The sequence below is a fragment of the Takifugu rubripes genome, chromosome 19 (genome assembly GCF_901000725.2).
Source record: "Takifugu rubripes chromosome 19, fTakRub1.2, whole genome shotgun sequence".
NCBI classification, from domain to species: Eukaryota; Metazoa; Chordata; class Actinopteri; order Tetraodontiformes; family Tetraodontidae; genus Takifugu; species Takifugu rubripes.
In genome coordinates this window covers 16,039,190-16,063,928 of record NC_042303.1, presented here as the reverse complement: position 1 = coordinate 16,063,928, position 24,739 = coordinate 16,039,190, and the positions used below count along the sequence as shown (strand labels likewise).

Genomic DNA, 24,739 nt, shown 5'->3' with positions numbered 1-24,739 from the left:
CAATTTTGCTCGTTTTTCACAGCAATCGTGTTTTACGCTCTGCTGACCAAAGTAAAACGTGTGTCTCTTGAAACTGTGCTTCAATTACTGCGCATTTAACCACCAGAGTTGCGTATTAGTTCGGTCTAATCGATCGGACTTTATATGGAGATGTTAATTCTACTTTTTAAAACTTCCTGTTGCTACATATCCGGTCGTGGCCTAATTTTAAAACACCTTTCTAATAACAAAGGACTACTTGTTCATTATTACAGCTTATCCGGAGTATGGAAAGCACTCGGACATTTACAGAGCTATGAAGGAGAGCCTAGAATAATCTAGTGAGTGAGCCAAGACATTTTAGATTTCAGTCTCGTCAGGCATGTTGTTTGCGACCACAAGGGGGCGACACAGCGCACATAGAATATACTGCAGATAAAGACTCGGATAAATATAAACTATATTAAATTTGCCTCAATATAAAACCGAGACGACCAACTAAGACACCACAACTTCATGTTTTCTGCAAATTTGCGCCATCTATGCGGTTGTCATTTTGCATGTATACATAATTTAAAAGAAAAGCATAAAACAATGCACCGATTTTGACTGTCTGATTAATGAGTCAATGGTGAACTTCCACCCCTCAATTATAATGAAACATGATAGGTTGATTCTATTCTCATTACACACTGGTGCAGCAGAATGGCAGAAAGAATAACACTCCCAATACTGGAATTCTCCACATGGAGGCAGGACATTTGAGGCGAAAACAGCAACAAAATGAGAAAGGGAAACATGTCCAATTCAGCAGATGACATTTGAGGTAAATTCTTATCTCTTTGGCTCCTTCCTACGTTTGTATTAATACTAACAGTGAAAAAAAGAAAACAATCGGTTGATTACAACAATGATTAACTAGTGAAATCAACAGCTACATGAGACGGTTGAGTCAGATTCCAAACGAACATGTATGCTGTCAAACAAAGACCTCTTTGAGAAACACTTCCACCATTGACAACTCTGATGAAGTAATATTTGTTTCAGTGTTCAGCCCTTCCAAATATTCCCACAAAGGCTGATGAAACAGAAGCGTGTGGATCCACTTGGCTGATGCGACTCTCCTGGTGATAACATGTCTGCTGAGTGATCCAGTCACACGTGCTAACGTTAACACTCTGCCATTGCTGTGCTTTTGAGGGCATGCTCACATTATTACATGCCAAGTCAAACCAGATGGAACCCCTTTTGATTCAAAATTTTATAAATTTCCCAGGAACCGACGGTCATGTGACTGGATCAGTTGAGAGAGATGAGCAAAAGTCCAAAGTGGAAGCGTTTTACACACGTGTAGCAGATTGATTTATATGGATCAACGATCAAACCAAAGTGAGGTCGTCCATCGTGGAAGATTCTGATCTACATGGAGCATCAGTCTTGTAAACGTATAGCTCAGTGCGATGGAATGGTTAGTTAAAGTTGGAGCTTACATCAAATGTCTACATCCCACATTGAATCCTATCCTGTCACCAAACAAAATCCAGAGTTTAGCAGAACACATTCACATTTCGGGCTGCTGACTGGGCTCTGAGGTTCTGTTTAATGGGAGCTGTGACCAGAGCTCCTATGCATAGGGCGAGTAGGGATACTGTGGATGCCACCATTCCATGATCCTCACACTCTGCACCGGATCCAGCAACACTTGGGTTCCGCCATGATCGGTTCTCTTCTTCCCTCGCTGGAGCGGCGAGTCCTGGAAGAGCAGACGAACCCGGTGGTGGCGCATGTCTGTGCTGACATTAATTGTGAACTAGAGGAAAACACAATAAAAGAGGCTGGATCAGACACACCTGCCACGGACAGGCCTCCCCTTTGGCTCTGGAGCAACAGCCCAGTGGCACCTTTCCAGACATATGATCAGACCAGCAAATGCTGCTCCTGTTTCAGGGTGGGCCTTCAACAGCCACGGTAGGAAGCACCAATGATATAACTGCAAAGTGGGCATGAAATGCATGAATAAAGCGACAGCAGCTGCTGCTCTTAAAGCTGGAAACATGGACAGCAATAGCGACAGGGTCAGGTGGACGTATGGGAAAGTGTAAACGCGTGAGAATGAGGTAGCTTTCTCTTGGGTGGTGTATTCTAAATAATCAGCTGCTGAAGAACTGAAACAAAACACTGATGTATGTTACGGTTGCACGTGTAGAAAATCAACTCCCCCCCCCAAACGGCCTTCTAATCCTGCGTTGAGCAGAAAGACTCACCAGGGTCAGTGTCATTCCCATGACGACCGGGGTGAAGATGAAATTGAGGGTGGTGACCTGAAGCACGTAGCAGTCAGTGTCTGGGTTTGCGTGGACGTCCTTATACTGTCGCGGCATGTGCAAAGATTTGGGACAACCATTCTTGTGTCCATCCTGGAGGACAAAAGGGGCAAAAATAAGCACAGCAGCAGTGAGACATCCGTCCTCCTCGGTGTCCTTTGCTTCGGGACAGCAGACATTTACCTGCTTTAGAAGCTTGAAGTTAAACTCCCAGAGTGCTTCTGGCCGAGTCCCCGACATCTTCCTGACCCAGAAGAGTAAACACTGCAACAGGAAGCAATGATGGGTTTTGTTTTTACAGCATTTAAGGCCTCACGTTCATCCCCAAAAGACTGTCCATGTTCATGGGCTCAGGAATAACCAGACCTCCTCCGAGCTACCTTTGAGTTGAGCAACGTCGTAGGGGTGGACTCTGGCAGCGCCGGGATTTTTGATACCCGCAGATTGAAGGGTTTATACAAATGGAACAGCGAGCGGATCACGCAGGCCCTCAGACAGCGCATCCGGGCGATGGGCCGGAGGTGACTCGGCAGCTCAACATCAACACTGTAGTGTCTGAGCGGAGGGGAGGGAAGCATTAATGTCTCATAGCAACAAAGCAAACACGCTCAGCCAGCACATGTCCTGTAGAATTCCCGGGGTTCCATGTCACAAACCCGATCAGCAAACAGCCTCGGGCCTGTGCCTCCACCAACAGTTCTCGTCCAGCAAGACGGTTTATGTTTGGATGAAGTTACAGAGTGAGGTAAAAGCAGCACGCGTCCATTCAGGATACAATAATGATCATTCCCTAACGGCTAATTAGAGGTCCTGTAATGATTAGCCGACCTTCTGTAAAGCCTGGTCCAAAAAACCGCTGTGCAGGTCGCTATCCAGGCATTCCTGCAGATTAGGGCAAACCGGCACACATCTTCAGGACGAATGTAGGAGGACAGCACCAACCAAATGTCCACGGGGTACTCCCTCCCATCACTGCTCTCGCTCTCTGTGGATACAGCGTTCGTAATTACAAGTAGTATAAGGAGGTGGTTCAGTTCTTGAACAGGGGGGGCAGAATACCTTTTCTTCTCTTGTTTTTCTTCTTGCGGCCGAGTCTGCTGTCGGTTTCGCAGTCTTCTTCATGATCCAGGTCATCGCTGCTGTCCAAAGCGTCTGCATTCACACTGGCTGCAGAGGACACCACCTCCTCCACCGCCCCCTGAGACGCTTCCAGGCCGCAGAGCAACTTTACTGTGGGAGGGGGACAAGTCGTTAATAAATGAGTCTGCAGAGGAAACGTTCCTTACCACGATGCACATTCACCTTCTTTTTCAACTGCGTTTGCAACGGCTTTTTTCATCCTCCCCGACTTGACAACGGCAGGGTCAGCATCAGCATAATCAGCAACTGTTACTGGGGAAGGGGAGGTAACATTAAAACTACTTCTACCGCGTCTGTAATGTTGCATTTATCCAAAAGTGGCTGTTATTGCTTCTTAAGGGGCCCAGCTGGGAGGACTGTTATCTGTCGTTACCTGATTCAGAACAAACGTCTCCGGGCCTAAATTTCAGCCGTTTTCGGTGTCCTTTCTTGGGCATGTTGTTATCAGCGATCTGGGAACGTCTAACACACTTGGGAATCCTGCCATGTCGCTATGGCAAGCGGTGGTAGTGCAAAAAAAAGAAAAAACAGAGAGAAATTGGAAATTGTTCCGCCAGGATCTTCAGCCATCATGGAATGACGTAATGGTGTCAACTCACGCGAGAGTATCGCGGGCTCGCCTTTTTTCTTGGTGTTTTGTCGCCACCTGCCGGTGAACTTTAAAATGTTTAATAAATAATAATTTTCATTAAATACATTATTAATCTATTTTAGCGATAACAGGTGGTACGCAGGGGTGTCCTGTGTTATACTTAATATATAGAAATATATAGTATGTTTCCATAGATGTTTAATCATCCTGAGTAAATTCAATCGAGTATTTGGTTGATTTGATCTGCTTGTTTTATGGTTGGGGCATATAATTAACCCCGAGGTTAAACGGTTCTGGAAAGAAACAAAGAAAGGGTTGGATTAAACTAAACAAACAATGCCACTGATGTCACGTTTCACCACTTTTCTCTCATTAAGAGATAACAGTGCACAAACCTCATATTCTCATAAAGTGACACTGTGGGAAGATAAGGGACCAGATTATACTATAATACAGCGTTACTAGTGGTAAATCTACAAGTAAATACCTGCTGTTGGAAGGAAAAATGAACAATATCAGTAACTACAGGCTATTCTGTTTCACTGTAATTTTAATCCACCTTAAGTGGGTGGAGGAAGGAGGGGAACTGTTTCCCTGGGGTCCCCTTCTTTATCTGTGCTTAGATGATGACGACACCTCTCGAGGGCACATCAATTACATCTGACCTACCAGACGCTTCGTCCCCCCCAGAGAGGTGTTTGTTTTGCAGCCCAGGTGGAGGTCCTCTCACTTGATCCACAGCCAGTTGTTGCTTCGCTCAGCAGTCTCTGACAGTGACTTGATTGCTTGCCGCAGTGTTTGTCCTCAGACTCCCACGTGTTTCAGTCGCCTGGTGGTTGAAGTGCCTGCAAAGCCTCTGCAGCCAAGTCCCACTGCGAAAACTTATGTTCTCCCGCCCTGTTGTGCTGCTTCTGCTGCACTGTCTGCTTATTCCATTTACATTTCATCCTTGGTCCAGGTCATTTTGGATTTTCCAGCCCTCAGACATGGACAGCTGGTCTCTTTTTACACTTGGGTTTACTGGGTTCCAGCCTGGGTGGATTGGGGCGACCAGACGCTGCATTTTCTCCTGAATTTTACAACTTTTAGTGGCAGGAGCTACAGGAGTTGTTGTCCAGGTGTTGAGACCAGGTGACAGGCTGGGTTTGCGAGCAGTGCAGATGTATAAGACCAAGACCTTTCGGACTGATACATCCTTTGCCTTTGGAAAGGGATTTCATTGTGTGCTCATAAAGTGACTTTTAGGCGAAATTTTTGCAGCATTACAAAACATTTACTTCAAAATTGATCAAATTAGCACACAAACTGCCCAGAGCAGAGACAGTGACTTGTAATAATGCAGAATATGTTGCTAAACTCTTAATTTAACCAGTAATAATAGAGAGGTACCTGACCCGTCCTGCAGGGCGCGCTGTGCGCTTTTTGGCTGGTGGCTCCAGGGCGCGCATCGCGTCTCCGGAGCGTTCCGATCATGAACGTGTTCGGTGGTGCTGATGTGAAAAGTTAATTACGTCTAACCAATCGCGGGTCAAATGCCTGTTAACTGTGAGAACAAGGTGTCGGTGCTGAAAGAGCTGCACAGACGAGCCTCCACCGAATTCCCATCCTTGTTTCTGAACCACGGAGCGGAAATTGATCCTTTTCCAGTCACAACTGCAGCTGAGGAGAGAGAGAGAGAGTGTGTGTGAGAGAGAGAGCGAGAGAGAGAGAGAGGGAGGCAGGGAGGGAGAGAGATGTGAGCCTTGTGGAGAGATGGAAGCGGAGAAGGCGGATGCAGATATGACTTATTCTCGCTGTTTCCCTCGCGAAAGCCGCAGATAAATCATCCCCCCCCCCCGCCCCCCGGACTTCCCCCTGTGTTGCCTTCCTCTCGTCAATGATTTCCGTCGTGCTCGCCGGCACCACCCCTGTGAACGTCGCTCGTCTCTGACCTGTCAATCATATCTCGCCGGGATTTTCTACATGTGCGTGCATGGCGCACCGGGCAGGGCTGATCGGCTCACGGAGTGACAAAAAAGCGCCGGTTAGTATGGACGGAAGGTCATCGATCAGCTCGGCATTGATTAAACTGTGATTAGGTAAGGATTTAAGCTGAAGGATGCACGAGAAATTGAATGCAAAGGGAATGATGCGCATATGACTGCATAGGCTGGCCGTTGCTACGGGGCGTTAATAGGCCATCTTCATGCATGTCTGATCAGCAGGCTTCTAAACCCCGCGTTCCCTCTCTGAATTAGCAGCGAAACTGTCCTATAGCGTTGCCCAGGCTGAGCTGGGAAGATGATGTGCGAGGTGATGCCGACCATCAGCGAGGGAGACTCGGCCGGTCCTCCCAGAGGCGCCGGCGGAGTCCCGAACGGCTCGGACCAGGAGGCCAACTTCGAGCAGCTGATGGTCAACATGTTGGACGAGAGGGACAAGCTGCTGGAGTCCCTCAGGGAGACACAGGAGACCCTGATTCAGTCTCAGACCAAGCTGCAGGGGGCGCTCCACGAGAGGGACGTGCTCCAGCGGCAGATCAACGCTGCGCTGCCTCAGGTGAGGGGCGTCCATCCTCTGGAGGGGCTGTTACTGGGGTTAATGGCTCCTGGAGCTGGAGACCATGATTAGAGGGCCTAACTGGTAGGAAACTGTTGCTTATCATCTGGTGTGTGATAAATTCTTATGGAGAATCTTTAAATGGTAGGGGGGCACGTGTGAATATAGCTCTTCTATTCGTAATTGTTCTTTTCTTGCTATTATAGAGCCAACAGACAAGTTTAATGTTGACTGATAGAGTCACCCGTGTCCTCACGCAAGAATGTTGACTCCCATTGAGGAGAACAGGGCCCGTCTGTCATTATCTGGCCTCAGCACACCTCTGTGTGCAGGAGGCGCTAAGGCTACACTTAAGATGTGTCCGTGAGCGTTGGCTTGTTTGTTTGGAGACTGGAGAGCCGAACAAGGGCAGCTGCAGCCAGGCCATGACGACGATGAAGCCTCAGCAGGGGCTGTGTTACCCTCTGAACCTCTGGTGCAAATGTGTGACATGATGTCACAGCATGGCGTGCGCGTGTGGGTGTGTGACATAGGGAGGGGGGGGGGGGAGAGAGAGAGGGAAGCAAGCTGATGACATTCCCAGAGCAGACAGAGAGAAACATGGCTGCCGAGTGTACTTGGCCCTGGGCTGCTTGCTCCCACACATGCATGCGTGTCTCTCTGTTTGTAGGGTTTTATTTCTAGCCATTAAACAGGTATTAATTCCAGACCCTGCGTGGGCATCGTGGCACTGTGCACCTCATCTAATGGATACCTTGTGTTCTCTCCTAAAATGCACACAGTAGCCGTTTCCACTCCGGCCACAGAGCGGAGCGATGACGCAATCAACAGCACAGAAGTGGAGCAATAATGAGAATTTAGGGGGTAAAAAATCCATCAGAAGTGATTCGCTAATTTGTTCTGGGCCCGGTGGAAACACTGGGAGGTTTGGGGGAAACGGCATTATGTGGATTCTCTCAGGTTCCGGTGTGATGAATACACTGGAGCAGTGTCGACAGTGCCCCCGACCCGAACATCCTATATCTGTCAGCGCTAATTAGCCAGATTAGCAGCTGCACTCAACACGACTGTGGTGCGGCGCGTAAATGCCCTCAACAACATCTTCATATCACAGTTTCCCATTTGCAGCCTTTTTCTGTGCAGGGCGTCTGCTCTGCATATGTGCCGTGTGCTCCCGAGGCCAGAGTGTTCCGAAGGTGTAGGCTGATGAGGGAGCGTCAGTACATTAGAGGAGGCCTTTCCATGCCAAAAAAAAGCCCATCACTCTTCCCTTTCCATCTGTCTCTTAAGCATTCGTCCTCGCCTGCTTGTGTGTGTGTGTGTGTGCGTGCGTGTGTGTGTGTGTGTGTGTGTCTGTATTTTGTTGTCTTCTATAGGTTTCATTACACCATGGGACTGGTCTGACCCAGAACTGTCACATCCGTCTCTGCTCTACATCTTCACACACACACACACAGGCACACACACACACACACACACACACTCTAACAGAGAGATGGAGACTTGGATGGATATGTTCATTAACTACAGAGAATAGAGTTTCAGATTAACATGTCAGCCCATTACAGTGCAAAACGCTGCTATTCAACCCTCACAACTGTGGACAAATTAGCTTCTAAACACAGAGACCCATAAACACATGCTTGCTTACTCTCTCTCATGCACACACAAGCACATGATGTCAGTTCATCTTCTGCTGTGCAAAACTGTTCCGACACCGTCAAAGATAATGTGCATGAGGCAAGCATGTGTATATATAAGACCAGCCGTCATACGCTGGACCTGTGTAATCTATTACATTGTTCTGTTGTGACTCACTGGGCCACACTTAAAAGGTGTGTGTGTGTGTGTGTGTGTGTGTGTGTGTGTGTGTGTGTGCGTGCGTGCGTGTGTGTGTGTGTGTGTGTGTGAGTTGTTTGTGTTGTAATGTTTGGACACCTGTTTCAGTTGGACACAACACTGGCTATTTTTGCCAGCATGCACATGCATGCATCCACACGCACACACACACACACACACACCAATTCTCTCTTGTACCCACAATCACGTTCACCTGATTCATTCTTTCTGGATATTTACTTCTGTATCTTCATGTTTCTTGTTCCCTCTTTTCCTCATTCCTCCCCTGATTCCTCCTCCATTTTCATCACTATCACCGTTCTCCCTTTTTGTCTTTTGCTGTGTGTATAAAACTCATCAATAAACCAGTGGCCTGCTATTGTCCCTGGTCTGGCCCTGCAGCTGCCCAGACAACAGTCAAGCGGGAGGGAGGACACGTCTCTGCTTGACAGCGGTTATTTGGCAGCAGCATTTGGGGCTGGTTGTTATCCAAAGGTGACAGACTGAGTCGGAAGTTTATAGAAAAGGGATGCAAATATTAAAATATGTTGCCAGTATGGCAGAGCATTTAATAAACTGTACATTAGCGATACAGGTACAGGTCAAGTTAGCTCCGGTAACTGTTATGTGTGAGGTTTTTTAGCTGAATTTACATCAGTTAAACCACAACATGGTGTTGAGACCTTTGTTAAAAGCATCATATGGGCTTGATATCTGCATATATAATAATGCTTTTCATGATAATCAGATTGCAAGGATTTCATTTAGCCTCAACTTGTTGCTTCCAGAACCAGCAGCTGTTGTAAAAGCTAATATTTTTCAAAGATTATCGAAGAGGCAAGAAAGGAGAGCCGAGTAAAAATGAGGGCTGAAAAAGTGGTTTAATGGTGCATCTTGCTGCACATGGCTGATATTAATTATGTAAATGCATAACTACTAAGAGAATTACTGCTTATAAAGAGGCCTCCAATGATCACCTATCATAATTTAGGATGAATGCACAAAACAGACGTGTTTGATAGAGAGGGTGGGTCAGCTTGTCGACCTCACACTACTTGAAGTGAGGCCAGCATTAAGCCTCACATCCTCAGCCAGCTACTGCAGGTGTGTATTTGTGGCTACAGTACGAGCGAGAAGGAGTAAAATCCAGAGGGCCTCTGGCTGCAGCTACAGAAAGAACAACTTCAAGGACATCACTGCGCTGAGTTCAAAGGTGACCCGAGCGCATCATGATGCACACACATTCACAAAACAACACACACACACCAGAACACCCACGCACATGGCCCATGTTTTCTAAAATACAGGTGTTGTGTCCATGACACGGCCTTGTACGTTCACATGCCTGCATGCTGGCATGAGAGCAAACAGGACTGTAGATAGCTCGTGCACGGATGGCTGGAGCAGCTCTGTGCACAGTGATGGCAGAATGTTGAGCAGGGTGGGTAAAGCCAGGCGGATGATTAGCATATCTCATTGGTCTGCTGCTAATGTCCACATTCCTCTGCTGCCTGTTACGTAAGACCCCAAACAGTGGAATTTGGGTTGATGTGGTGCACGTGGAGCCTGAATGAGTGGCTGAATGTCACCGAGACCCCCTGCAAGAGGAGGGAGGGGCTGACAGAGACAGGCCGCCTTTATGGGGGGTTCATGCCTGAACAACGCTGGTGTTAAAGGGCGGTTTTGCTGCCTTGGTCTTGGATCTCAGACATCAGGACCATCAACGAGAACCCGAGACTGCGTTCTTTTTATATCCACTGCTCTGGTTCTCATGTGCAGCTGGAACTTACCTGCTTTGTCTGATGATGTCTGCTGATATCCAGTCATCCAGTCACATTCTTCGCTGCACTCGGGCCCTCGGTTCTATACCTGCTGGGTTCTTTCTTCGCTATTTTCCTCCCTCCTCTTGGTTCTGTTCTAACTCTGTTCACACCAATTATTACCTGGTACCTATTCTTAGACCCGCCACCTAGCAGCAAGCATAAAAGGACTTCCTGTTAGGGGATTCATTAAGACGTATGTGAGCTTCCCACTCGGCTCAAGATGTCACCCAGGCAGAGAGAATAACTCAGAGAACCCCAGCAGATGTGGGTCTGTTCCAGGCAGCTGACTGACATCACACCTTTGCTGCTGCTGCTGCTGCTGCTGCTGCTTCGTGACAGCTTTACGTCATCCGCCATCCTCCCGTCGTCCTCTCTGCAAACGGCACCTCCTCTTCCTCGATGTGTCTTACAGGCTCGACTCTAGCAGGGCCCGACGGCCCTGTGGTCGGAGTTTGTGGCAGTGTCAAAGCCCACGAGCTCCAACAGATTATTAGCGTGCGACGCTAGCTCCCCCGTGTTGCCGTGTCACACTGCAGCTTCATCGCTCCTTGTCTCAGTGGCGTCTATACCTCGCTCCCTCCTTCCCTCTGCCAGGGCCATCTGGCTCTCAGCAATAGGCGCATTTAGCTCAGCCAGGCGCCGATTTGTCCCCCTGGCTGCCGCAGAGACGAACAGAGAGCAAGCGGAGGAAGAGGAAGAGCGGAAAAAGGGGACAGATAAAGACAGTGAGACTTAGCAAACGGAGACGATGGAAAGAGTGAGTCAGAAAAAAAAGGCTGAATCAAGCATACCTGACAGGCCCCAGCAGCAAAGAGCATACTCTGCTAATGCCTTGCCTTTGGTTGGTAATAAGAACAGATAGATTGGAATTGCAAGAGCACCACAGGGAAGGAAGGAGTGATGGGAGGGAGGAAGGGGAGGACAGAAGGAGTAAGGAGGAGCATGAAGCTTGTTAGATGAAGATTCCCCAGCCAGCGGTGGAGCCCACACGCAGCCCTTCCATGTGTAGCTAGAATCTCATGCTTTCTCACGACGTTCCTTCAGCCAAGATAAGTCAACGATCCCAACCAGGAACACACAACCCTCTATTAAAGTCGCGCTCCTCTGTCTCCCGAGTGCCTGCACACACCTCCCACTCACAACAGCAGGGGTGAGATCTTCCTGACCCCAGTTTTTCCCAGCGAGAGACTTAATCAGCAGAAGCAGCGGCATGAGGCGCTAAGTCTCTGCCTGGGCCCATAAAGGGATTTAAGGAACTTCAAAATGCTTCATCTCTTCCATGAAATGCAGCCTGTCAGTGTCCCCGCTGCTGACTGTCAATAGCGTGCACAGAGAGAGAGGGAGAGAGGGATCTTTGTAGAAATGCACATCCTGGGAGGGCAGACACAAGTATTAATGTAATATCTAACAGGCTGCTGAACACCATTGTGTGTCTATCTGTTTGTTTGTTAGTTTTTTCAAATTTTGGACACTTATGTGTGCATCTGCGCAAATATTATGGTTTTTTTTTTTATACCTCTGCCCTTCCCTCTGACTAAGAAGGAAACATTTTTTTTAAAAGTCAAATGAATCAAAAACGACTAATCCTGCCATAAAGAAATATCAATTCCTTTTACTCACCAGTCATTGACAGAGGGAGCCATCCGATACTTACACGACTTCATTCATGGAACACTCAGTTCCATGAGGAAGGCTTGTTTTGTAGTGCCAATAATTGCATCACCTGTAGGAATATTGTGGCGTTGCACCAGGGTTGCATAATCAGGGCTGGTGTATTAGATTAAAGGACTGATGGAACCATTGAAAGTTGTGCTGTGACTGTAAGGGACACTTGGAATGACTGTAAGGCTGCATATTCCTGCTCGGTCTCTGGCTGCGGCGTTCCGCACCACCTACAACACAGCTCGCTTCTCATCTGCAGCCTGTTACTCGTTTTAAAGCCACTTCCATTCACAGATACGTGGGCTGGTGCAGACGCTCCGGCGTGTGTGTGTGTGTGTGTGTGTGTGCAGTTTCCAGCAGGGATTCGCAAAAGCTTTGGCGAAATTGTTCCTCTTGCTAACAGCGCCGGTTGAATTCTGTGTCAACATTTTCCTCTCCCTCCTCTTCTGCGCTGACATGTCAGACGGATGGATGCCGGCTTTAAGCCGCGCACTCTTTTATTTAGCTCTTGTTCTCTCTGATACATCTCTAATCTCTGCAACTTGACTCCCAGCATCTCTCTGGGAGCCCAATATGGAAGCACACATCGGCTTTTTTTTTTTTTGGGTGGGGGGGGGGGATTTCTGGTCCCTGGGCTTGTTCGACGGCGGCAAAAAATGTTCTTTGAGTGTGGGGGTTGTTATCAGATGACACCAAGTGGAAGAATATGTGTGTTTCTGTCCTTGAGCGACTGCATGTGTGCATTCAATTGACCTAAATCCGCTCATTAAACATGGAGGTCTGGTGAGTCTTCACATTCTAGCTGCCGAACGCTCGCCACACGTCTCATTATGGCACTGATTCAATAAAAACCTTTGTGATTGCGTAATTAATAGCCTGAGCTGCTCTGTATATTGTAATTATATGAATAACTGGCATGCGCTCTCGCTCATTGTCATCTCAGCACGCTGTGGCGTCCGTTGATGATAAAGGTCAGTAAGCATTGTTGCGTCCAAGTAGAATAATGGGCGGGGCTGTGACATCCAGGCGAGGGCCAGTATGAGAGGAGCATCTTTCATACTTAGCTGTCTCCCTCCTTCTTGCCGCCAGTTGTCATTTATTAACGCTGCTGCCAGCTCTCAGGAGCCCAAAAATGATCCGATGGAACCGCAGACGCACGGAAACACGGGCTTGATGTCACAAATCCGTCCTTAAATGCTGTTCAGGCGTGTGTAAATACATTTTAGATACATGGGCAAATATTTGTTTGGCATTTGTATGCAAACCAGGCCACAGAGGGCGCACGGGTCAATGCAGCTGTCCTGCAGTCGTGAGAAGAGACAAATGAAATCGCCACGAGGTTGCCATGTCGACCTTGTTTCTATTGTCATTCCCCTCGAGAGAAGTTTCCTCTCATTTGACACTTTTCAACATTTTCTCTGGGGAAAGTTACCTGAGCTCAGGGTGTTTTTTCCTTCAGCGATGGGCCTGACCACCCCCCCACACACACACAGGCCAGACCCTGTGAGGGGTGGGGGGGGGGGGGGGGGTCTCCTGTTGGCCAATCAGAACGGTAGTTCACCTCCTCCAGGACATTCTAGTCGAAAATACGGATGACTGGAGCTGAAACGGGCAACAGGTTCCGTCTCTTATCAAAAAAGGCGGCGACAGAAGGTCTGGAGCTCCGATAATCTGCAGCAGCCAATTATGTTCAGCATTATTAGGTGTGCGACTGGGAATTCAGAGACACGCTCCCAGTTTACCACTGGGAGTGATTGTTGTGCTTCTCCTGAAAGGACGGAGGACCTCCCAGGCAGGGAAGGCTCTGATTTTCCTGAATTTTCCTCGGCTTTATTGTCAGGTCACTGAATGAAAACATTAGAAGGACAGATTTCTGCGTTCCAGTGAGCGTCGCTGGCGAGTGAACTGAATATTTATCGATGTTTGGAGCCGCGGAGGAACTGATAACACGTTTTTTTATTGTCCACAAGGGAGCTAAATCCCAGCATTGAACTGCTGGTGTTTACTTGCTCTGGTAGCTGCTGCAGCGCTGGAGCCCTCAGTATGAGCACGATGGATTCACTTAATAATCCCAGAATGGGATGAATTGACCAACAACTCCTCAGTGATGCACTTTGTGTCTTTCTTTCAGTTTTCCTGGTGAGGAAGGAAAGTGCAAATACTAGTTTAAATGAGATTGCGAGTGGGGGACAAGCCAAGAGGAGGGTCTGGGCCTGGCTTACATAAAGGTCATGAAGCTCCTCACCTTGCATCACAGAGGGCTATCGCTCTTCCTCCCATCCCCCCTCACTTCCACTGTCATCCTCAAATATTCCTCTCATCCTGTGCCTCTCCAGTTACAGTCACAACCCTTCGACATTGCCTTTCCTCTCCCAGCGTCTCACCGTCCCAGTGCTCCCATCACTACTGGCATGTCAGCATCTTATGTCAGCAACATCCTCTCCTCTCCTCTCCTCTCCTCTCCTCTCCTCTCCTCTCCTCTCCTCTCCTCTCCTCCTCTCCTCTCTTCCCCTCTCCTCCTCTCCTCTCCTCTCCTCTCCTCTCCTCTCCTCTCCTCTCCTCCTCTCCTCTCTTCCCTCTCCTCCTCTCCTCTCTTCCCCTCTCCTCTCCTCTCCTCTCCTCTCCTCCTCCTCTCCTCTCCTCTCCTCTCCTCTCCTCTCCTCTCCTCTCCTCTCCTCTCCTCTCCTCTCCTCTCCCCTCCTCTCCTCTCCTCTCCTCTCCTCTCCTCTCCTCTCCTCTCCTCTCCTCTCCGATGTGGCCTCAAAGCTCTGTGAAATCTTTTGGTTTGTTTTATTTTTTCCTATGGTTACAAATGACGTTCAGTTCCAGCAGTGTGTAGCTTTAGTCACCCACAAACACACACACGCATGTTGAAACACACACTGAAACATACCCCAGTGGAAAGAAATCCAGTTGGAGCATGACTAATGCTGACCCCATGGAATATTGGTCCATTCTTCCGGTGTTCCCTTCTCACCCCGAGGACTCGATGCATCCCGACCCACAGTCACCTGCACCCACAACGTCACTACACACTCAATGTAGAACACATCCTGCACACTCATATCTGGAGCCTCAGTGGCTGCACCCTGTTGTCGCTCATCCTGCGTGCACGTGTGCGTGTGTGCAGACTCAGGGTTTTCTGTCCCCCTTAGAGCCCTCAACTTCAGTCTCCATGGAAACAGGGGGAGGAAGAGGGAGGGAAAGATGTTGACTTTGTGACACCTTCTGTCCCACAGGACACCAAATGTCAGCAACTCCGCACATTTGTGCGCCTGTGCGACGTGTGCGTGCCTGTCACATGGACGGGGCTTTTGCGCGTGCGTGCGTGTGGGTGTGTGTGTGTGTGCGCGCCTGTGTGTTGGCTTGTGTCTTCATGGCTGCTTCTTATCGCCTGCCAATGCTGAGCGGCTCAGTGTGTTAGTGGGTCTGGCTCAAGGGTGATGCAGAGGAATCCCCCGTTCATCTGGACACAAGCATGAAAGCTGATGGAACGATTGTTCTTTTCTTTGTTGCCTCGTTTCTTTTTGTGCCAAACTGACTGATTGGACAACACGTAGAATCTAAATCTGCTGACCTCACTTGTACTCAGAAAGCCTTGATACTGAGCCTCAGTTTGTCTAAATTACCTTTATTTTCTGTAGTACTGTATTTAGTACAATTCCTAAACGAGTGTGTGTGTGTGTGTGTGTGTGTGTGTGTGCGTGTGTGTGTGTGTGTGAGTGACAGCTGAGCCTCCAGCTTAGGTTTGCAGTTGTGATCATCATCTGCAGGCTGGTGATGAAAAATGTGACACCAGAGCTCCCATTTAGCCCAACTTGCTGCATTTGTTGTGGAAAACCAAAATAAAAATATGCAATTACAGAGAACGAGGAATAAAAAAATGATCTGAAGTTAGCTAATGAGCAAGGAGTCTATCACAAATAACAGTAATTTGACTGACCAGGTGACACACGGCTGATGCGAAAAGTCAAAAAACAAAACAACAGAGACGTAGTTGAATTATTTTATTTTATATGGCGACCAAAGTGTATTTACCTGACAGAAGCAGCATTAAGAAGCAACATAGGAGCAAATAGTCAGCTATATAATATATTTTTATGGTTGCAAAAATAAGAAACACCTTCAGACTTGAACACAGGCAGAAATAGTGAAGTTTGAAGGTGCTGAATTCATTCAAACAGCAGTGAGCTCTGCTTCTCTACCACACCCCAGCGTTGCCATGGTTATCTGGCCTTAGCATTACAGCTCTCTATCCTCGTGTGTGTGTGTGTGTGTGTGTGTGTGTGTTGGTTTTAGGTGTGCTAGAATGACATCATACAGTAGCTGCTGTGAAGATCTACTGCAGGCACATGGCATCTACAATATTTATATACCCTCAGAACAGATGAGCTCACTCCCTCAATGTGACTGGCTTCACTTAACTCACTCACACACACGCACACACACACACACACACTTCGAAAGCAAAGAAGTGGCAGAAAAGTTACTCACGCAATCTGCACCACGCCCACTTGCATAAATATTTCCTCATCTCTCTTGTTTGGCTCAGTGGCCTCATTGGGTAGAAAGGCAGGAATGATTCTAACTGTGGCCCCGAAAAGCTTCGGGCTTTCTGTTATTTGTTAGATTATAGGGGAAAACTCATAAAGCCTGACACGTAAACCTATATTCTCCATGAGAATGAGGCTGAGGCAATAGCTTTCTGTCAGGGATTAGAGCGATGCGGAGCTAACGGGCCGCTGCTGGAATCACACACACATACGCACAACGTATGCACAAACAGTCACACACTAAACAACGCCGGACTTCAACCCCCCACCCCCCACCCTCCCATGGGATTTAAATCCTCATGTCCCAAAATATCAACAAATCATTTCTTGCTCAAGCAAAAACTGTGCATCATGTAACAGGAAAGTATGATTGATAGCTGCACGTGCCTGTGTGTGTGCGTGTGTGTGTGTGTGCGTGTGCGTGTGTGTGTGTGTGAGGGAAAGAGAGAGAGGAAGACTTCCTGCTGCAGGCTGATGACAGATGTGTATTATATTATACTGACCATTTTCATTGTGATCAACTTCTGTTCACTGTTAAATATCAGCACTGCATCATATCTGTCCGACTCACACACACACTCCTTTTGCACCGTCACACATCCAAAGGCTGTTCTAATGAATCTACACCAGCTGTAAAGGACTTGAGGCGTGGAGGAATGCATTGTGCACAACTGCTCTTAGCTCATTCGCAGGTTAAATAAATCACCTTAAAAGTAATTTACCAGGGTTCTTTATATGGGCCGGGCTTGCACCAGCAGCCTGGCAAGGACCGCTCCGCAATAATAAAGCACCATGACATCACAGATTTAAAGGTGGTGCATTGGAGTTGAGGAAACAAAAGAGTTTGGGATGTTTGAGGGGGCGTCCGGGACAACGTACAGTCAGATTGGGATATATTCTGTGGCTGCTGTGACCTTTATAGTCATGAATATATATATGTCAAATCTGGGCTTTAATCGATCACAACTGTATTAGAATTGAGCGCTGCGGCTGGCGGCGTGAACGCAGGCTGGCCCTCTCTTTCAGCTCGCACCTACAATTTATGTATATTTACAGATATCCTGCTCGTACCCAACATCCGCCCATGCCTCCGGATCAAATTCCAGGGTATCAAAAGGCCAGAAGACTGTGCTAGTAGATATCATCAAATATGTGGAGAGAGGAATATATATAAGATGGATTTATAAAAGATGATAAAAGGTATTCCCACTGATGTGAAGTCAGTTTTCTCTCAAGTTCTGCAAGTTTCTGAAGGAGGACAAAGGCCGCTAGAGGACAGAGCAGCGTGACGCCTCCCTCTCAGGCCCCATTAGAGGTGCCTGTTGTGCCTCTCAGTACAGTTCTAACAGTGGACCTACTATAGACACACACATGCACGCACACATGCACACAGACGCACCAGTGGGTGTACAGTTACATCCTGTCACTGTAGTTTGCACTCTGTGAAGGGCAAAATCAGCATTCCCGACCTCCATGAACACACACACACACACACACACACACACACACACCTTTGTGACTCATTACTCGGATGTTTTGGGCTGCAGGAGGGTTTGGGAAGAGCTGGAGGATTATGCTAGATACACCCTTGGAGCAGTTTATTTACCCAGAATATGAAGATTAATATTAATACGGCCCCGTTTGATGCATCTCTATGCTATACTTTCATCTGCAAAACAGAGCAGCTGGGATGGACTGAGAGTGTGTGTTTGTGGGGTCTCTGGAGAGGGTGTGTGTTCACATGTGTACTTTTCAGTGTGTGTGTGTCTGCGTGTATAATAGGGGTGCATATATTAATAGAGTCTGCCAGACATATTTTCCAAAGATGTCCTGGTTGCTTCATTTTAAAAATTCGATCATGCTAACGATACACCCTGTCCTTCGCTACGCAGATGAAATAATTTGGTCATGCTTCCTGGTTGCCCGGTCTCATTAGTAGATTTGAATGTTAAATCAGAACCTGTTGTTAAAGAGCAGTGACGCAAGCAGAAAACACACTGACGCCGCGGCTCTGAGGAGAGTTTGAGAGAAGAAACCAATGCAGCATGTCTCAAAATGAAAAATCAGCCAATATCGAGCTGGAGTTGAGGTAAAAATAAAAAAACAAACCCGTGCTTTTAGGACCTCCCTGATTGTATTTTAAAATCTGACAAGGAAGGATTGTTTTGGATTAGATTAGCCACATTTCATTGTAATGAAATTCTAAAATGATATGTTGACTCTTCTGTAAATGGGGACAGCAGAGAAAGCATCAGACACCAGTGACCTCAGCCTCAGCTCAGCTCCATGACGACATCATCAAACATGCTCCCCCCCCCCCGTCCTGGAGTTGAGCCAGAAAACTACCGGTACAGACAGCAGAGCCGAGCATGCAGCTCTGGAGTGTGAACAGAATTTGTGCTCCCTGCGTTTGTGGATTTGCATTTGGTGGAGGTGCCCCTTGTGTTATGCGATGTAAAATGGCTGCTCTCTGTCAAGAGAAGGTTAGGCAGAGATTAGTAACGCTTGGGAAAATTAGGCAAAAGAAGAGTGAAAATATGCTGCCTGCATCTGCTTGGTTTTGTCTCCATGAACAACAAAGCTCAGGTTTTCCACATCTGCTCCTCAGTCATATCAGATATCAAGATTTACTACCAGTAACTGAATTCTCAGCCAATTCTGTTCCTCCCTGTCTTTTGTGGGGACCTAAACATAAACAGTTAATTTTTATTGGAGAAGATCCTTTCTGTTTAGGCCAAATAATCAAAAACTTTGTGGGCAGTGTATTTACAAAGACACTGTATATATATTTGAGTTAGTACCTCAATCCACCAACAGGGGTCTCTGTCGCACCATTAACCAGCAATAATTTAATGGAAAAACTGTGGGCTTGTTTATGGGTCTAAGCAAGTAAATGTTTTTAGTGTAATGACTGCTGTGTCAAACTTCATAAAGTTGTAATTAACTGTTACTTTTTGGCCCCATTTGCCTCCTAACACATATATGTGCTTGATTGTGTATTTCTCGAGTCAATACTGCTTTAATATCAGCAGATAACAGTGTCAGGAAATGGGCAGCTAAAATTAAAACACACTCCAGCCATCGCAGGCTGTGTTTAGGAGTCCAAGTAAGTGCTGCTGTAGTATATTTAAGCTTTCGAACCATAAAACCAAATTATAATGAAAGCAGCATTGCCAATGTGATGATGAAATGAGACATATTGATCTTTTTACTGTTAAGTGTGTGCTGCAAGACCCATCTGAGATGGGAGGGAAGAGACAGGCCGCCGTTTAAAAATAGCAAGAATCAGCAGGCAAAGTGACAGGCTGGAGGAAAGTGGGTGAGCAGCAAGTTTTTATCGGGAGGAAATAGAGCGTTTAATTTCATGCTAATTCTTGGCATTAGTTCTAAATGTGGGTTAAAAAAAAATCTCAGCGAGCCTTAACTTTTACACGCCTCAGCATGCGTGTGCGTGTGTTCCTGTGTGTGCGAGCGATAAAGAGCAGGTGGCCTGAGCAGTCGGGTGTCTGAACATTGCCTTTGCCCTCCTGCATCAGCTGATTCTCCTCCTCCCTCCATCCTTTCATCTGCGTATCTTAGTCTGATCATAATCGCCAGTGTTTACCTCCCAAAAGCCGGCTCGCTCCCTCTTTTTTCCCTCTCCTCCCCTGTCCCTGCCCTCTCCCGTCCCAGCCGCAGAGGACAGAACGAGTGGCACAGAAATCTCATCCAGTCCTGCCGCCGCCGCCGCTCATAGGAATAGCCCTCTTCATCCCCCTCCTGTCTCTTGCTCTTTCTATGGGGGGATTGTTTGAGAGATTTGCTATGTTCAGCCTTCATCATGAACCAAACAGTGAAGATCCACCTTCAGAATGGGACCCACTTTAACACCTACATGTATCAGGTAGGGGCACTTTGTGACATGCAGCTCACTCACATAGTCTCTCTCTCTCTCGCTCTCTCTCTCTCTCGGTGGCCTATATTGATTTCAGAGCTGTCGACTTCCCACAAATGAGATGTGGCCTCATTTCCGTCTCACCTACCATCGCTCTCACCTGCATGACTAAATCACAATCTAAAGATTTGTTTATGCTTTGCAGAGATGCAGAACGCATTATTTGTTTGAAGGAGACACTTAGGAAGGCAGCGTATTTTGGAGCAGGAAGTAACATATAAGTCCATCATACAAGGGAGGTCCCCCCCCCCCGTCTATTTCTGTGGCTGTTCTTCATGCTTGGTTGGCCTTATGTTTATTTCTCCATCAGAGGCCGACGCTACTGATGCACGACAAAAAACTCTTTGTGTTTGTCCTTTCATCTGCAGAGGAAGTGCCTCCCCGCTTCCGTCTTATCCGCTGCGTGTTTCTCTCTGTGTTCTTTAAATGAAGAAAATGGCGGAGAAATGAACGGCCCCTGTTCCGTCAGCGGACCCTCGCATGAGGGCACAATGACAGCATTACGGGTGGAGCTGTTGCTCTGACAGTTGGAAGATAAATTGGTATGTCAGTGTTTGAGTTACTTTGGGAAGCGCAGTTGGTAAAGTGAGTTTTAAAGATTAAAGTCACAAACTTTTGAAGGAAATAAAAAGTCACTGCAGCCTGAGAGGTTGATGTATTGATATTGAACAGTTAAAGCCTTCAGCAGGTTCCAATTTCCATAACAGAACCCCCCTTTAAGTGTCTTTATGTGGAGAAGATATTTAGTATTCCTTTTAGACGTGTTTCCCCAGATTCCGCTGAAATCCCTTCAGGAGTTGTCAGAACAATCAGAGCTCCCCTGGCTGCTGGGTTCAGAATGAGTTTGAAGCTGGCAGAGCTTCACTCAGTCCTGGCGTCGCTCCTAATGTGCTTCATTTAGTCTGATCAGCTCATGACTCACGACGATTACGCCGGAGTCTATATTTGTACGTCTGTGATGAGACGTTCGCGCCTGTTTACTTTTTCTGGAGGAAAAGTTTTTTTCTGGGGTGTGTGCATGTGTGTGTGTGTGTGTGTGTGTGTGTGGGTGTGGAGAGCTGCAATCAACTGATGTGCCGTTGCGTAAAAGGGGGATAGATGCGCATCCGCCATGGAACGCGTATGCAAAGTTTGTGCGCTGCTCCTACATTTCAGTTTTTCTAATGAGTTGTTGCCATGGCAAAGGCTGCAGTGTGGAGGTGGGGGTGTCATGGCGACAGATTACTTAGTGAGGCAGACACCCAGGGAAGTGTTGTGCCGGTGTGTGTCACAGCTCCTCTCTCAGATGTTTGCCGCCTCCTCCTGGGTTACGCAGCATCTGAGTCCTCCTCTGGTTCCCTCAGCCTCCGTGTGACCACTCAAACATCTAGCCGCTTTTTTAAGGCCTCCAGACTTTTTTTAAACACTTAAACGTTTGCTGGCACCAGCTCAGTGTTCCCGTTCTCCAGGATGCAACACTCGGTCTGACTGTCTGCTGATGTGCAGCTGGGCTGCGTGCATCCACAGATTAGCATAAACGGTTTTGCATATCACACCCTGCGCTGCCAACAATGTGATGTAAAATAATTAAGCCGCTTGACCTTGTTGTTGAATCAAATTTGTTCTTCCCTTCATTCTGTATTTTACAGAGAGATTTAGGGTTGTGCGTTTGTCTTTACGGGATAATGAATTAATTGATGGTGAGTAAATTTTTATTGGGCTAATCTGAGTTTTTTTCCTTAGATCATCTGAGGGTCTGAGGGTGTAACTTGTTTTAGACCTACAAATGAAGTCATGTGATCACATATTTCACACAAAGAAAGCATAGTTTGTGATTGAGACATGGGAAACATCAGGTTATCGGGTGAGTAGAGTCTATTCAGAAGGTGGAGACAACATTCTCTTCTTGTGGAAAGGAATGCCTCTCCAGTCCTGGTGAATTCCGCCACACTGGGAATTTGAAAAGCAGCTTTTTGAGATGAAATTAGCTTTAGGTGAGTGTTGGAGCTTTGTTTCAGGACATAAACCTCAACCTTTTAATCTCCAAAAACTCTTTGTTTTATTCCGTGTGAGCTTCTGCAGTCCTGTTCTGGACCCGTACCTGAGAGAGTCTCCTTGACGACATTATGATCACACAATTTATTTTAGCAGCAAACCTGGAGAGCGGTTGTGATATATTCACATATTAAAATATGTAGCCAGGATGTCGGCACAGAGCGAATAAGGACAGAAATAAAACAGTCGGCAGCAACACACGAACACCAAACATAACCTGCTGAGTGACTCGGAAAGGGGGGCTACATATATAAGGAAGCCGTGTCTAGTTTCAGGGTGTTTTGTTGGTTTTTAAGTTCATCTTCGGCAGTTGAGACCCCTGAACGCACCACAGAAGCACGGCAGGATAAACACACTCTATTAATCTGACATATACTCTAATCTCATGTGCACGACAGTGTTCTTTTTGCTCTCCAATCTCTCACTCTTGCACATTCAACATCTCCCATTTTCCCTCCCCATCCTTTAATCCCAAACTGCTTAAGGAAACGAAGGGGAGAAATCCTTTTTTTGTCTGGGCTCAGCACACTTTGGTAACTCAGTCTGCGGTTGCAGGCGGACCCTCAGAACCTTCTCTCCCCTCCGTCTGATACCCTCCCTGGCACATGTCAAGGCTGTGCCCGCTCTGTATGGCTGAACAGACCTTTTTTTTTTGCTTTTGCATTGTTCCAGGAGGCCGGGCACAGACAGAGCATACGCGCGAGCAGCAGGAGCTGCCTCAGAGCATTATGGGAAATAAAACTGAAAAGTTTTCTTGTCTAGACAGTGATGTGTTATATTTTTATTCATGGATCTCCTCCGTTATATAATGCTCCCAGCATCATACCTTTATCTATTCTTAGCTACTCGGGAGTGCATGTTCTTGCATGTGTTGCATCCTCATCTGGAGTGTTAAAGCATTTTTTCCGGGGAGCAGCAAGGAACTGCTATAAGACGGCGGGATGAAGGGATGAGGGTCTGAAGTAGAGAGCCTGAGCGGTGGCCTGTTGAGCCTTATTTTTTGCCACGATTGAAAGAGGCAGTGAGCTCTAACATCTGTTGGCGGATTTTGGGCTGAGCTTCTGTCTGTCGGTGCGCCTCTGTGGAATAAAGGAGAGCAAAAATGAACAGGCTGACCCATTTTCCACCTTTTCCTCCCTGCCTCCTTCCCTCTCTCCATTCCTCTCCCTCCTCGCTCTGCTCTTTTGCTTGCAGCGCGACATGCATTGTTAATAGAAATCAAGATCAGTCGGAGGCGGTTTGTGTTGGTCTCTCAGGTGTGAGGCTGAATGTCTGAGGCCTGAATTCATGATGAAGTTGACCCATATTTCACTCGGTTTTTATCTGAGGGAACCTTATCAATCATCTATGCCCCCCCCCCCCATCCATCATCAGTAATACAGCTATTTACTTTACAATTTCCTAATGTACATCATAATAAACTCTGCCTCCACTGTTTCAGCTCTCCAGGGAACACTGACATCAGCATTTGCAACATGTTGTTTCACGTTCAGCTGTTTGCTTTACCTTAAAACCCTTCAGCCGAACCCCCACGGAGGGATGAAGCCCTGAATGATGGCCGGATGTTCTGGCTTCATCAGAAAACCACTGTGGTCTTCAGGCCACCGGCGACCGCACCGCTGCAAACGACTGCAAACGACCGTAAAGCGCCGCGAGTGCTTTTAAAAGCTCGGGGCCAAGTGCTTAGGAGCTGTCGACACCGAGGAGCGTAAAGAAGGAGCTGCAGTAAATCAAGCGGCTCGCTTGTCCCACAGATACGTTTTCAATTGAAGCGATCAATAATCAGTTCTCAGTGAAATAAAGACTCCCTCTTCTGTCGGTTGATTTGTGCGTACGCAGGAACAAATACGTCACCTGTACGTGCTGTTTATGTCCGTCTCTCTTCATTGATCAGGGATGTTTGCTCCGCTGTCCCGGCGAGACACTGACTGGTGTTTTTGGGTGTGCGCGGCACAACATGTTGTGTTGCCCCAGTGGTTCAGCATTAACTTGTGTGCTGTGTGTGTGTGTGTTTGCGTTCAGGAGTTTGCCACTCTGACCAAGGAGCTGAACATATGTCGGGAGCAGCTGCTGGAGAAGGAGGAGGAAATATCTGAGCTGAAAGCTGAGAGGAACAACACCAGGGTGTGTGTGTGTGTGTGTGTGTGTGTGTGTGTGTGTGTGTGTGCGTGCCCGGGAGTGTGGTGGGGGTGCCTCTAATGAAACAACTATTTCTTTAATGCTTGAAATCTTATTTAGTGAAGGATGTATTCATAGATGATTATTGCTATATGTGTGTGCGTGTGCCTGTGTGTGTGTGTCTGTGTGTGTGTTTGTGTGTG

The 24,739-nt window shown here is 47.3% G+C and overlaps 2 protein-coding genes across 11 annotated transcripts in view; one reads left to right on the top strand and one right to left on the bottom strand.

Annotated features, from left to right (window-relative positions):
- Nucleotides 1-344: 344 nt before the first annotated feature.
- On the bottom strand, nt 345-4,041 carry tmem183a (transmembrane protein 183A). 2 transcript variants are annotated; one of them, XM_011614280.2, is made up of 9 exons: nt 3,817-4,041; nt 3,606-3,695; nt 3,363-3,533; nt 3,132-3,288; nt 2,684-2,858; nt 2,487-2,567; nt 2,244-2,396; nt 1,830-1,969; nt 345-1,732 (listed from the first exon to the last, which is right to left on the bottom strand). In XM_011614280.2, exons 1-9 carry the CDS (start codon nt 3,878-3,880, stop codon nt 1,654-1,656), a joined length of 1,110 nt encoding a protein of 369 aa, XP_011612582.2. In that variant the 5' UTR covers nt 3,881-4,041; the 3' UTR covers nt 345-1,653. The 2 variants fall into 2 exon arrangements, with proteins under 2 accessions (XP_011612582.2, XP_011612584.2); XM_011614282.2 differs by lacking the exon at nt 1,830-1,969 and having other exon boundaries at nt 345-1,789; nt 3,817-4,040.
- Nucleotides 4,042-5,847: 1,806 nt separating this feature from the next.
- ppfia4 (PTPRF interacting protein alpha 4) overlaps nt 5,848-24,739 on the top strand; it is a 31,459-nt gene continuing 12,567 nt past the window's right edge. For 7 of the 9 annotated variants that reach the window (XM_029827107.1, XM_029827103.1, XM_029827105.1 and 4 more), the window contains exons 1-3: nt 5,848-6,113; nt 6,273-6,573; nt 24,441-24,542. In XM_029827107.1, coding sequence (XP_029682967.1) covers nt 6,316-6,573; nt 24,441-24,542 — 360 coding nt within the window. In that variant the 5' untranslated portion in view covers nt 5,848-6,113; nt 6,273-6,315. Of the gene's footprint in view, nt 6,114-6,272; nt 6,574-19,654; nt 20,334-24,440; nt 24,543-24,739 lie in introns of those variants that run through there. The other 2 variants (XM_029827100.1, XM_029827106.1) reach the window with 2 other exon arrangements.

Bases quoted from the DNA above. Each gene is read 5' to 3' on its own strand.
- tmem183a (XM_011614280.2), bottom strand. From the start codon at position 3,880: ATGCCCAAGAAAGGACACCGAAAACGGCTGAAATTTAGGCCCGGAGAC. The intron at 3,289-3,362 runs GTATTCTGCCCC...CTGTATCCACAG, and splicing joins GAAAAACAAGAGAAGAAAAG to AGAGCGAGAGCAGTGATGGG. The intron at 1,733-1,829 runs GTGTGTCTGATC...CTGCTCTTCCAG, and splicing joins GGGAGGCCTGTCCGTGGCAG to GACTCGCCGCTCCAGCGAGG.